Here is a 14,887-nt window from a genome sequence, read left to right as displayed (position 1 = left end):
CTCTGGGAGATGAAATGCCAGAAAAGACACCTAGAGAGTGGTTGGAGGGCCAGCCGGTCCGAATCTGATCGAACACTAGTAAGAATTCATATTAAATCCTACTTAGTGGCGATAAAAGCGGCAGAATGGCAACATTTTTCCACTCTTATCACGTCCGCAGATAACTGCCCAGCCGCCCTGTTTAGGGTGACCCGCTCCTTACTTAACCAAGGAGCTGGGAAAGGGTAGGGTTGAAGAATTTGTTCAGTATCTGCAGGATAAAATCGCTCAGATCCGGACAGGCTTGGACTCTGACTGGGTAGATTCGGGTGAGTCGATGGGGATGAATCTTGTGGAAACCATCTGGGATGAGTTTGATCCTGTGACCCCCGAGGGCATGGACAGGATTATGGGCAGACTCAGTGCTGCCACTTGTGTGCTGACCCGAGGCTGGCTCCAGGCGATTACCAACGCTTCGTTGAGAGAGGGGTTCTTTCCCACCACCTTGAAGGAGGCGGTGGTGAGGACCCTCCTTAAGAAGCCTTCCCTGGACCCAGCTTCTTTAGCCAACTATTGTCTGGTCTCCAACCTTCGCTTTGTAGTGAAGTTGTTAAGAATGCGGTAGCACGTCAGCTTCCCCAGTCCCTGGATGAAGCTGTCTACCTGGATCTGTTTCAGTCGGGTTTCAGGCCCGGATACAGCACGGAGACGGCATTGGTCGTGTTGATTGATGATCTCTGGCGGGCCTGGGACAGGGGCTGCTCCTCTGTCCTGGTCCTATTAGACCTCTCAGTGGCTTTTAATACCATCGATCATGGTATCCTACTGCGACGACTCGAGGGATTGGGAGTGGGGGGCACCGTTTTACGGTGGTTCTCCTCCTACCTGTCGGATCAGTCACAGTTTGTGTTGACTGGAGGGCAGGGATCGACCCCGAGGTGCATCACTTGTGAGGTGCCCCAGGGGTCGGTTCTCTCACCCCTCCTGTTCAACATATATATGAAACCACTGGGTGAGATCATCCGTGGTTTTGGGGTACAGTATCATCAATATGCTGATGATATCCAATTTTTCATCTCTACCCCAAACCCCCCAAATGATGCCCTCAATGTGATGTCCCGATGCCTGGAGGCTGTGAGGATCTGGATGGGGAGGAACAGGCTCAAGCTCAATCCTTCCAAGACGGAGTGGCTGTGGTTTCTGTCATCCCGATTTGTGCATCTTGTTCCATCTTTGATGATAGGGGGAGAAATTTTAGCCCCCTCAGAGAGGGCCCGCAATCTAGGCATTCTCCTGGATACACAGCTCAGTTTAGAAGAACACCTGATGGCCGTGACCAGGGGGGCCTTTTACCAGGTTCGCCTGATACATCAGTTGCTCCCCTTCCTGGCACAGTCACTCATGCCCTCGTCCTTTCTCGCCTGGACTACTGTAACACTCTCTACATGGGGCTGCCCTTGAAGAGCACCCGGAAGCTTCAATTGGTCCAGAATGCGGCTGCGTGGGTTGTCATGAGGGCACCCAGGTACTCCCATGTTACACCCCTTTTAGGCGGCCTGCACTGGTTGCCAGTTGTCTTCCGGGTATGATTCAAGGTACTAATTATGACCTTTAAAGTGCTCCATGGCTTAGGCCCTGCGAGACCACCTACTGCCACCGGTAGCCTCCCATTGTCCAGTGCGATCCCACAGAGTTGGCCTCCTCAGGATGCCATCGGCCAGACAGTGTCGGCTAGTGATCCCCAGGGGGAGAGTCTTCTCTGTGGGAGTGCCTTCCCTCTGGAATGAGCTGCCCCCGGAGCTTTGTATAATCCCCGACCTCTGGTCCTTCCGATGCGCCTTAAAAAGTTGGCTTTTCCAGCAAGCCAGCCTGGCCTGAACAAAACAAAACAAATTATTGATTACTGTTAATTTTAATTTTAATCCTTTTTTAAAAAATGTCATTGTCAATTTTAATTGGGTTTGGGATATTCTATTTAATTTTTTTAAACTTTTGTATTATGTGTTTCTTTTAATGTTGTACGCCACCCTGAGTCCTTGGGAGAAGGGCGGCATATGAATCTAATAAATCTAAACCTAAACCTAAAACCCTGAAGAAAAAGGCACTTAGATGATATGTTGACTGCCAACCAGAAACTTTCTGCAGGACAACCTTCTGAATGCGTTTGGGAGGGTGGGAGAATAATAAGTGAATACATTTTTGAAATTAATATTCTTTCCTTGCTGCCTCTGATCTCCAAATTACAATAAGCAGTTTCCTGCCTCCCACTCAGCTTGATCAGATCTTTAAGGGATGAGTTTTGATCTGGGAACTGCATCTGATCAAGCAATTGTAGTATCAGAAACTGCCCACTTGTAGTTATTTCTCTGGAGGATATAAAGATTGATTTCCCTCTTCTCTCCATATGAAAAATGACATTTTAGGATGGAAGAGATAGTCCTTTTCATCCAAGTTTCCTGGAGGGGGAGAGAAGGGAGGAGAGCTGTTCAACCTCAACAGATGCAGAGAATCTGCAGAAAAATGACAGATACTTGCTATGTTGGCTATGTGAGAAAGAGGGAGGAAAGAAGCACCAATCTTCCTTAGCTAAAGTGGATGGATGCAGTTGAAGTGGGAGGTGATGTGAAAGCTCACTTGGTGAAAAACAAACAGTCTGAAACCAGATCTGTTTGTTACTAGAGAGAGATGCCACATTATATAGACAGGAGAAAAATGAAATCATTTAAGCCTTAATTCCACTATAAATGAAACATATTTGATACCAAGTCACAGAAATTCATTTATAATAGCTATATTACTTTTGTACAATGTATTTGAAACTTTACATAAATAAACTTTATTTATGCCTATTTATCTGAAAATTTGCTACTTTGGAATCTATTCTCCAAAGGGTTTGATTGTTTGCTTGCTTGCTTGTTTTTGTTGCCTTGCCAACCAAGGCAAGCCTGACAGATTTCCCAGTGACAAAAGAAGTGGTCACTTCCCTCCCTCCCTTATTCCCTTCCTCTTCTCTCTCTCTCTCTCTCTCTGTCTCTCTCTCTCTGTCTCTCTGTCTGTCTGTCTCTGTCTCTCTCTCTCTCTCACACACACACACACATACTTTCTCTCTCTCTCTCTCTCACACACACACACACACTGAAATACACAAATAAACACAAGAATGAAATAATTAATGGCAAAAATAATCCCAATAGAAGCAATGAAACCAGAAATACTGTCTATATGACCAGGTCTACGCAGCCGATCAGCACATAGTTATGAGTATGGGTTTCATGAGATTGCATCACAAGGAAACATCTGATTGGTTTCTTAGTGATATTATTCCAGGAATAGCAGGTTAAAGCAGATTTGCATGGCAAAACAATTTTATATGGCCCTGATGTTATGACTTTACATTTTCTCAATTCCTTAGTCAGTCTTAATTTGATCTGTATAACATACAGTATAGTTCAGCAATGAAAAACCAGATAAGAATCTTGAATAGTTAGAGGTAATCCAATTCCTGTTTTGTCTTTCATTCCAGATTTCTCTCTTTTCTGATGGGGTAGGACAACAGAGAAACATTTCCTTAATAGCAGGCAATTTTTAGGTCACATGTCATTATTGGCACATGGAGCAATCACTCTTATCTCTGTATGAAGCAATAAGATCTCCAGGCATTACCCAGATTTTGGAATCAGTTTACAATTAGCTGTAAGCACTAATATATGTTAAGCAAAATGCCTAGCTTAGGTAAGGAATATTTTTGAATGCCTACAGATCTTTATTTGTCATAGGACACCAAAATATATTTTCATCATTTGGGCAAGAAATTACATAGATTTTCAGAACTCTGAAAATCAGAAAATGGCAGCAATAACAATCAAAATAAGGTAGGGCAGATGCTTCTATATATTCATTTATTTTTCATCCAAGATGAAGAATTTATATCACTTCCTAAGATGCACCACAGATTCATGGTATGTAGGAATAGATAGGAAATAAAAATTAGTGCTTCTACTGAATGACTTGATTGGGGGAGAATAAAAAGGGAAAGTAGAAGCAAAACAAAAACAAATGTTAAAACTTTTAAAATGTCAAAAAAAAACCTATTAATTTTTTTTCTTTAAAGAAAAGACAAGAACAAATCTATCTCTTACAACAATGTAAGTACCATTGTGAAGTGTTTGTGTTACTAGTCCCAAAGCTGACTTTTGAGATTTTCATTCTGTTGTGTGGCAATTATTGTAGATCTTGGGGCAATGAGGATCCCTCTATATAAAAATAGCATGTATCAATCTTTTTTATTTAAATGCCCAGAATATTCTCTGATAATGGTTATAGTGACACACTCTGGTTGATCTGTAGAAGAACAGTGTCTACAGAACCTCCAGTGATTATGTGGGCAGCTATGGACTTGCCTTTCCCAATCTGGTGACCTCTAAAAATGTCTGGAATAGTTCATTATCAAAATCTGAAATTGGTTGGGTTTTTGGATTCTATCCCAATCTGAAAAAGGCTGTAATTTTTATTGACAGGTGAAAACTGTTGTTTTACGTTTGTTTTATAAAGTTACACTTGCCTTACATTTGACACCATGGAAGAAATAAAAAAAATTGTCATTGCAGGAATAACAATATATTGTTACTAGTCCACTCTGTAAACAATTTGAATACATTGAAATAATAATTATCAAAATTAAAGAAATTATACATTAATTATTTTTTTAAAAAATGCAATGAGCTCCACTACACATGTGTTTCACTACACATTAATTTATGTAATTTGGCTAAAATAAATCCAAATAGAAACAACAAATGTACTTTCAACAGAAAATATTTAATCTTTATAAAATCATTCAAATATCAATCTCAGGGAAAGTGTTGCTGTTTGCAAACTAAGGAATAAAAACTCATAAGGAAAATAGCTTAATTAAAAACTACTATTGTATATAGAAATAATGGGGTTTCTTCTATTTTGTTCATTTGGGGAGTTCTAATCAAAGGAAAAGGCAAATATGTTTGAGTGACTGTGATTATTTATGCAACATTTGTAATGCCAGATATACACTGTAATGTACTTATTGCCAGCATTTTCTTCTAAGTGACAACTAAACAAAAAGCTTAGCCTGTCCTAGCAAATAAACCAATTTCAGCCTGTCTAATCTGTATTTATTATGCAAGACATTGTATGGCTAGCAAAATAAGCTATCTGCCACTATATTTCTTGCTGACCCTTAATGAAACGTCTATCAGTCAAAGAAGAACTAGAAAAGGGAAGGGAAGTGAGAGGGGAGAGTAGGAAATAGGCGAAGCTTTAACAGCTCTGAGAGAATCCTTCTGAGCAAATCTTGCCTGGTGAGTCCAACGGAATAGCGCCTGTCTTCAAAATTAATGCAAAAAGTTCAATCAAATGCCTGAGTCCGCAAGCTCTGGGGTTGTTTAGGCAGACTCAGCCGACCCTTCCCGGAGAATCAGCCCCGGCCACCGCTGCAATCCAGGGAGGTTGGGCGGAAAGGTTTCCTACCTTGGAAGAAGAACGCTTTGCTGCCATTGTGCAGTCCCGGAACTTGCCGCACTCCAGCCACAGAGCCCCACAACTGCAACTCGCTCAGCACATCGATCTGCACTGAAGGGTCCACGCCAAGGCCGTGAGCTGAATCCAGAAAAATAAGAGGTTACCACTAAATGGAGGCAACTTTTCTCCCTCCGTCGTTTTCTTCCCCGACCCCGATTTTCTCCTCTCTAACGACTGACGACCCGAGATCCCCTTGGATCAGCCGCACCTACTAGTCAGGCTACGAGACCTAGTTTTGTGCGGTCCATTGGCAAAAGTTCTGGGGGTCTGATGTTGGCCTTCAACTCTCCTCCCGACTACTGGCGGAGACGGACCCCAATTCTCCTCGTGAGAAACAAAGAGCTGGTCAGATCAAAGGCATCACGCGGGGATTGGGGAAGGAGGGGAATGGATGGGGGACCCTCGGGTCCTCGCCCTTACCTGAGTTCAGGCAGAAGAGCAGGCACAAAGTGCTCACGAATCCCGGCGGGGACCCCATAGGGCTGGAGAGAGAGCGGCGATCAGTCCATAGTCCTCCTCCGGAAGCGGATCGCGGGGCGGGGGGGGGAAGCAATGCCCGAAGCCTCCCGAGCTTTCTCTCGCGGAGGCTCTTTTCCCTCAGGAGAAACGGAGGCTCCTGCAGGCGAAGCTCAACGAGATCGGGACCAGCCCCAAAGCTCGCAGCATCCTCCCGGGCGTGTCAAGCCGAGAGCGGCAGCCTCTCCGCGCCGCAAAGCCCGAAGCCGACCCTGTTCCTAAAGCAGAGAGAGAGAGAGAGAGAGAGAGAGAGAGAGAGAGAGAGAGAGGAGAGAGAGAGAGAGAGAGAGTGTGTGTGTGTGTGTGTGTGTGTGTGTGTGTGTGCGCGCGCGCGCGGGGGGGGGGGGGAACCGGAGAACGCGTCGCGCGTGAGGCAGTGCCGGGAGTTCCCAGTGGGAAGAGGAACCTAAGGCGCGCCTAGCTCGCTCTCTCCCATCGGGTTTCCTCGCCAAGCCCCGCAGCCGTTACCAATAGCAGCAGCAGGAGTCGCTGCCGCCGCCGCTGCTGTTGCCGCCGCCGCTCTATCCAACGGCACCGGCGAGGCTTCAGGCTCCTCCTCGCAGCATCAAAAGGGGCCGAGGCGACGACAGGTTGGAAGAGGAGGAGGCGGTTGCGGCCGGTGATGACAGGCGAGTGGGCAGCGAAAGGGAGGCGCTCTGCGACACCTCCCACGCCCCTCCACGCGCGCTTTGGTCCCTTCCGTAGGTGGGAAAGCACAGAGAACCTGGAAATCCTTCTCCTGTTGCACCTCTTCGAGGCTTCGTTCATGGGTTCACTTTTCTGCCAAAGACGCAAAGCCATTTGCCTTTGTTACATATGTAAATATAGAGAAGCCTTGGGTAGAGGCTTCACTTTGGTCCGGTTCTTAAATAGAAATTAACATACTGTGAACCCATTGGTCAAACAGATCAGGCGGGAAAGTAAAGAAATCTCAGTGGCTGGGCTGCCTGACAGTTTCCTTTAAAAGAGGGAGTTGTCAGAGAACCTGACCACTTCAGTGTCAATAAAGAGCTGAAGTCACTATGCTGGTCCTGCCTCTTCATTCAACTCCCAACCTAACATTGGCATGAGGATGTGATTCAAAGAGAACACAAGACAAAGGAGCTGAACTGGCCAGGACAAAGGAGCTGAACTGACTAGGGCATCTACATGGCATCAGCCATCATCGCAGAAGTGAATGCTGCATCGGCATCCAAGATGACCACACACACCCCACCAACACCGTTTAACCCAGCCAAAAAAAGTTGGAAGAAATATATATTCTGAGTCCAGTGTTTCCTAGAAGGCAACGATCTAGTGGATCGGACAGTATCCACTAGATCATCAGTATTCCTATCGGACAATAGGAAGAAGACACTTTTACTGAGTTAGTATGGACCTGAAGTCCTCAACATGGCTGAAGCATCTGAACCAGCAGAGTTGCAGAGGGTACTGTGGCGAACACTCCAGGAATCGCTCCAGGCACATTATGCACTCATACCATCAAAGATGGTGAGCAAACACGAATTTTACCATATGCTCCAAGGGGAAGATGAGACAATTAGTCAATATGTCATGGCTGTCAGATTTTCGAAAGATGCTCTAATTGATTCATGAGTCTCAAGCCAAGTTTCAAAAGAAAACCAGTCATTTATTAGGAGCACCATTTTGGCAATACCTTATTGCAGTCAGATCTGAGCCTCATTTGAATTATAGCTGAACTTTACCCCTGTTCCTCCCCTTCCCTCACTGTGTCGTAAATCACATTCCCCAATGAGGCGCACCCCTCCGAAGCCTGCTGTAGTAACCTGAGATTCGACTCTAGCCAAAAGTATGCATGGAATGCGCTCCCCCATTTCCTCACCATGGCAACATTATGAGTTAACAGCAGCTTTGCAGAAAACAGCTGCTCGTTGTGAATTTACCAACATAGAAGAAGCCATGCTAGACAGACTGGTATTGGGATTGAGAGACCTCAATCTACAGAAAAGGCTACGATCAAAGCCTAACCTCATATTTAAAGCAGCATTAGAAGAAGCCAGGGCAGCGGACGCAACCGACAGGTCAGCAGCAGTAATCCAAAAAACAGAAAATACAAACATGCCACAAAGAGCAGTCACCATGCATCAGGAAAGCTGGGAGTATGAAGATTCCACAAATGAGGAACAGGAGGTCCATCGCCTAAATTCTGAAAGGAAGAGAGGGGATCCAGAGGCACGAGGAAGACTGCTGTTCTGTTCCAGCTATGGAGGAAAACATTCCAGAGCAAGCTGCCGATTCCTAGATGCAATTTGTCAAAGATGCAAGCAAGAAATGGCACATTGCAAAGGCTTGCCAAGCCAATTAGCCAGCATTGTACCGCCAGTGGCAGCCACTGCAACAGTCAGAGAAACAAGTGAGATTCCGAAAAGCAAAATTCAAAAAGAGCAACCGCAGAGAGAGCTGAGCCAATGAAGAAAAAGAAACACACCAAACTATAGGACACTCCAAAGCTTACAATTAAAAAAAAATCCATGTCACAGTTTTCATTGAAGGAACTCCGTATGGCATGGAGGTGGACACAGGGTCCTGCAAGACCATCGTATCCTGGATGATTATAAAAAAGGCGGTTCTGGAATGAACAAGGGAATCATTGAAGCCATCGAAACCGATCCTAAAGTATGTACCAGGATACCGGATCCCTATCGTAGGGGTCAGGTCCTTTCAAAGAAAGTTTCAAGATTTTGATGGGCCATTGTAGCTTATCGTGGTGGACCACAATATAACCAGTCTGCTGGGCCTGGAGTGGTTCGAATCCCTGGGTCTAGGAGTGACCGGCATCTGCAAAATCCACACCATCCAAGATGACAGCCACTAGGAGCTGACCAGGGAGTTTGCTGACATTTTCAATGAGAGTTTAGGCAAGTACAAGGCGACACCCATTTCTTTCAATTAAGACCCTAATGCCTCCCCCACCCCACATCCGAATAAAACCTCAGAGGGTACCTTTTTCTCTCCGGCCCAAGATAGATAGACAATTAGACCAATTAATTGCCCAAGCTGGCTGATCATACTAAATTGGAGACCCTAATTGTTATGCCTATTAAACCAGATGGCTCAGTCTGCATATGCGCAGAGTATGTGCACGATTAATAAGGCATTGAAACAGAATGCATACCCCGTTCCAGTAGTCCAGAATTTATTGCACTCTTTAGGAAAGGGCGAAACCTCTGCAAAACTCAATTTGGCTCAAGCATACCAGCATCTATCAGTGGACAATGCCACCGGAGAGGCACAAACCATTGCTAACTCACAGAAGAGCATTTAAATGCTGCCACCTCCAATTTGAGGTTAGCATCACACCAGGACTATTTCAAAGTTTAATAGAATGCCTCCTACAGGGCATTCAAAGGATGGCGACTTTGATGATATCCTAGTGTCCATGAACAACAAAGAATAACTTATCCATCATTTAAAGATTGTCCTAAGCCACTTTCAAGAAGCCAGACTTAATGTAAAGAAAGAAAAATACCAGGCAGCAGTGATACAAGTTGAGTTTCTGGGATTTCTAATTGATGGTTCAGGGATACATCCAACCAAAAATAAAGTTAAGGCAATAAAAGAAGCCCTCACACCAAAAGAATCAAACAGAGCTTCAAGCATTTCTAGGCCTGTTAAACTTTTACAGTATTTTTCTGCCACAGAAGGCGACAGTAGATGTGCCATTACACTGATTGCTAGGCAAGAAGATGAACTGGACCTGGGGATGGAAGGAAAACTCTGCCTTCACTGCAATTAAAAACTTTTGTCATTCAATATCATTCTCTTACAATATAATGAAGATCTGCCCCTCCTTTTAACCTGCAACACATCACCATTTGGCATAGGGGCAGTCATCAGTCACCGGATGCCAAATGAGACTGAAGCCCCAATTGCATTTTATTCAAAAACTTTATCAGCAGCAGAACGAAACTACAGCCAGTTGGACAAGAAAGCACTGGCTGCCATGGCTGGGGTCAAGTGGTTTCACAAATACTTATATGGCAGACATTTTGAATTAATTACTGACCACAAACCACTCCTGGGCATTCTTGCAGGGGACCACCCTACCCCAAACATTTTATCACCCAGAATGACGAGATGGACAATATTCATGGCAACAGATAGCTACCGGCTAATTTACCCGCTGGGCAAAGAAACAAGTCACGCTGATGCCCTCAGCCACTGTCCACTTCCAGATCTCGTAGAAGATCCAGCCCCCATTCCATCTGTATTACTAATTGAGGACTTTTCATCCAGTCCAGTCACCTTGACTGAGATAGCAGGAACCTCAACAAAAGACAAAATTCTGTCACAAATTCTGAACTGGGTATGGAGGGGGAATGATTTCAAACCATTTATAACAAGGCAACATGAATTGTCAGCCCAAAAGAGGTGCCTATTGTGGAGAGATTGAGTGTTCGTACCCAAGAAACTAAGGAAACAAGTGCTAGAGGCACTACACATGGGGCACCCAGGCATTGTATGAATGAAGGCATTGGCCAGAAGCTATGTCTGGTGGCCAAATATAGACAGGAACATAACAGAGTGGATCAACATGTGTAATCCATGCCAGGTATCCAGACCAGCTCCACCCAGGGCACATTCGAAGGAATGGGAGACTCATAAAGCACCCTGGTCATGACTGCACATTGACTTTGCGGGGCACATACAGGGTCAAACATTTCTAATAGTTGTTGATGCATATCCTAAATGGCTTGAGGTAATAATTATGACTACAACAATGGCCAAAGCAGTCATCAAGGTATGAAGGAGACTGTTTTCTACCCATGGCCTTCCAGACATTCTGGTCTCCAACAACAGACCCCAGTTCACAGCAACCCAGTTTGAATTATTTCTAGCAGATTAGGGCATCCGACATGCCCTTGTTGCACCTTTCCATCTGTCGAGTAATGGTCAGGCAGAAAGAATGGTGTGGTCAACCAAGGAACCCCTAGCTAGAATGGACCCTGGAGACTAGCAAACTAAAATAGACAAATTTATCCTAGCACAGCACATAACATTGAGCAACAGCAAAAACTGGAGCCCAGCTGAGCTTCTAATGGGTTGGAAACTAAGGTCTAAATTAGACAGATTGCATTTGATAACTACAACACCCAATGACTTGAGCAGCCAGCTCTGGTCATTTAGAATAGGGAAATGTAGCCACCTTATGGGAAATGTAGGCAGAACTGCCTTGTGGAAAATGTAGTTCCATAACATGTGATCACATCTGTGTTCCCTGATTGGGCAGTGGGTATTCTGCCCTGGAAAAGTGATTTATTACCCGGTCACTCTCTGAATTGCCCTTGGTTAACTGGGATGGTGGTGTCCGCATCTCCCCTCATCATCTCCACTCCTCAAGGGAAATAGGAAACCACAGACTTTTTACACTACGCGTTTCTAAAGGGAAATCCTCATTTAGTCCCAAAGTTACACAGGGAGGGGAGGTCACATCTGTGGCGTCTCATCGTTCACACAGGTCTTTTTGGCAGCCACACACAGCATCCTTCCACACCTCCCAAATAGCCTCATCTTTCTGACCAAAGGCCACTTGATCACGAGCAGGTAGCAGCGTCTCACAGCAATCTTCCCGCTACAGCCAAAAGTCATGAATATCCACAGCTGCAGAAGCACGAGCAGAAGTCGAGTTGGCCAAGGTGCATCTGAAGACTGCAAAGGAAGAGCAGCTGCTGAAAAAAAAGATGGCGACCATGGAAGCAGAGAAGGCAGCTGCAGAAGCCAAAGTTCAGGCAGAGAAGGCAACTGCAGAAGCCAAAGCTCAGGCAGAGAAGGCAACTGCAGAAGCCAAACCTCAGGCAGATGTGGCAGCTGCAGAAGCCAAAGCTCAGACAGAGGTGGCAGCCGCAGGAGCCAAAGCTCAAGCACAGTGCCAAAGTTCAGGCTCAACTGGAATATCTTCAGCGCAAGTGGGAAGCGAAGGAAAGAATAAAATGGGCCAGAGCTCTACAGGCCAAGGCTGATGGCACCTTCCCCAACCTTGATCCTACAAAGTTAGGAGAGGAAAACCCAGACACACGTGTCAAAGCCTACATAGAAGATCAACACGTGTCACAACAGGAACAATCACCAAACCCACAAGCTAACGAGACAGCTAACGTCATACAATCAGCATCGCCACACAAGCATTGTAGAGTTCATCACTCAGCCCATCCTTGAACCAGCTTACCAGGATATCATCTGGCCAGTTCACATGACATGCCAGGTCTCGGAATTCTTCGGTATACTCTGCCACTGGCCAACATCCCTGCTTCACAACTTTAATGTGGTCGTGTGCTTTGCGTTCTGCGAGGGGGTCCTCAAACCGTTGTCACAGGGCCATCATAAACTCATCAAAGTCCTGCAGTTCTGGTGCATCGGCATCATGTAAAGTCACCATCCATCTGGCAGCAGCTCCTTCCAGGGCTAGGGTGACCACTCGCACTTGGGCTCCTTGGGTTCGAAAATCACACCCATATTCTTGCATGTAGGTGAGCATGTCTGCCACAAAGAATCCCATTTTGGGGGTTCCCATCAAATTTTACCCCCAGGGAAGGGGTTTTCCTTTCTAACTGCAGATTTTGGGGTTGGTTTGAGTGGCCCCCAACCCATGCGCCAACTGGGGGGGGGGTTCTGGGTTCCTAGCTGTTGCTGCTGTGCCGTCAGCTTGATCAGCAGGCACCAGAGGGGGGTGAGTTCCCCTGGAGTCATCCCCATTTGCCGCCCTTCCAACGCTTCTCGGTTGCCGGTCTGGCTCCCCCCGGATGTTGAGATTTTCCAAAATTTCCATCACCAACTGGGTTACATGCCTCTTCAGAGAATCCTCTCTCAGTGGGGCTTCATTTAGTTTGGTCAGAGGGAGTTTCTAACTCCCATTTCCACCTGGTTTTCGGCTACCTCGGGTAAGAGTGACTACCCTGGTCTTCCCTTCCCAGCCGTCTTTCGTCCCAATTCTGATTGACCAAGGGGGTTTTTTGGGGTCCTCCAAGCTCACTCCATTCTCTCTGCCAGGATACAAGGAGTAGGTCTCTGGTTGTGGAGGGGTTTCCATCTCCCTCCAGCAGTCAGTTTCCCCTTGTTCATTGTTATGCTCAGACATGGTTTGCTGGGTCCCCTCAGTAGAGTAAAAATGTTTCTCTCCTGGGTGACCACTTTGCAGAGAGATGCTGCTTTATATAATGACTCCTCTCCTAACTTGAGAAAGTAAAGACTCTTGAAACGGATTATTTCAAAAGGAACCTTTAATCAAGCAGGATGGAAACCATTAGAAGCAAAACAGCATCTGAAAATCTTTAGGCCATGCAAATGGGATTAAGCTGATAATGACCCCTCCCCTTTGTCCAAATGCAGATTTTGACCAATACACAAGTGTGAAGATGCTTCCTTAACTCTTCTGCCCTGGGAGTCAATAAAACACAAGTTCCCATGGCTATCTCTAGTTAGATATTAAAGTAAGTTATCCCACATGGCCATCATAAACATCCCTCCAGAGATGTTGGGACCTTCAGTCTCCCGGTGACAGAAAACCAGTTGTAAAGTTGTAAAACTCAGTTGTTTCAGATGTAGCTAATGAGCTAAGGAGACTCTGAGTCTCCCCTCCTCCCAATTGAATGGCAGTATCACTTTTATGGATCTGACATCAGGTGGCAAACTCTTCACTGCTTTCATTGACTTAAAGTCAGTGTTTGACTCAGTCCCTAGAGGTCTATTGTGGTCAAAACTGCTTAAAAGTTCTATCGACAGACGTTTGTTGTTCTTAATTAGGTCCTTGTACAATCAGACCTCCAGCCAGGTCAGGTGTGGTCTTCAGGGAGAACTCAGTAATCCTATCCTGATCAAGTATGGAGTAAGGCAGGGATGTGTTCTGGCTCCTCTTCTGTTTAATATATTTTTATCTGACCTTGCTGGTTACATTGGACATATTGAGTCCCATGCCCCAAAGCTGACAACTACAAAGATCCCGCTTCTTCTTTACGCTTCTTTACGTTCTCCTTTCATTGTCAAGGCCAGGACTGAAAAGATTACTATCTGCATTTGGGTCTTACTGTGTTGAAAACCATTTGGCTATTAATTATGATAAATTGAAAGTATTAGTGTTTACTAGAGCCCGGAAATTGTATAACTGGGATATCAGTGGCAATGCTGTTAAGCAGGTTCTCCATTTTAAGTATTTAGGTATTCAATTTCAGAACACCGGTGCTTGGACTAGATACCGAACCCAGGTGCTGAACTTGGCCTCCTGTATTCACCAGCAGATTTTAAGATTCTTTTATACCCAGGGTGGCCAGTTCATTCCTTCTTCCCTACGTATTTACAAAGCCAAAACGTTGGCCCAAACCCTTCATGGTATTCCCATATGGATACGTGGCTTCAAGGATTGCATTGAAAGAACCCAGGCTGCTTTTCTTAGAAAACTTCTGGGTCTTCCCCTTTGTGTTCGTTTTGCCCCGATGTACCTGGAACTGGGCATTCGATTGGTGGAATGTATGACCTGGATTAACACCTTTAAATGGTGGTTTGGGGTGCTTTTTCTGGCAGTTCCTGGCAGCTACTTCTCCCTGGCATTTGTGGATTCCCATATTTCTCGCTGGGAGAAAGAGCTGCTGAAGAAACTACATCTGCTAGGTTTTACGGAGGATGCCTTGGGAAACCACAGCCTTAAGGATGCCCAATTTAGGGTAGTCCAATGACTTGTGGACATTGATTTACAATATCTACGAGCCAGAGCCAACAAAACTTGCTCCCCCCCGCAACTCTCAACTAACAATAATTATGGATTGGGGGTGGCTTCCTATTTTTATACTTTAACCTTTCTCAAGTATAGAAGAGCTTTTTCCCT

At 45.4% G+C, this 14,887-nt stretch overlaps 1 protein-coding gene across 3 annotated transcripts in view; it reads right to left on the bottom strand.

Annotated features, from left to right (window-relative positions):
* NELL2 (neural EGFL like 2) overlaps nucleotides 1-6,624 on the bottom strand; it is a 144,572-nt gene extending 137,948 nt beyond the window's left edge. For 2 of the 3 annotated variants that reach the window (XM_032221595.1, XM_032221598.1), the window contains exons 1-2: nucleotides 5,956-6,323; nucleotides 5,485-5,613 (exon numbers count right to left, since the gene is read on the bottom strand). In XM_032221595.1, coding sequence (XP_032077486.1) covers nucleotides 5,485-5,613; nucleotides 5,956-6,013 — 187 coding nt within the window. In that variant the 5' untranslated portion in view covers nucleotides 6,014-6,323. Of the gene's footprint in view, nucleotides 1-5,484; nucleotides 5,614-5,955; nucleotides 6,324-6,519 lie in introns of those variants that run through there. The other variant, XM_032221597.1, reaches the window with a different exon arrangement.
* Nucleotides 6,625-14,887: the final 8,263 nt, after the last annotated feature.

Source organism: Thamnophis elegans, chromosome 7 (genome assembly GCF_009769535.1).
Source record: "Thamnophis elegans isolate rThaEle1 chromosome 7, rThaEle1.pri, whole genome shotgun sequence".
NCBI lineage: Eukaryota > Metazoa > Chordata > Lepidosauria > Squamata > Colubridae > Thamnophis > Thamnophis elegans.
This window is presented reverse-complemented; position numbering and strand designations above follow the sequence as displayed.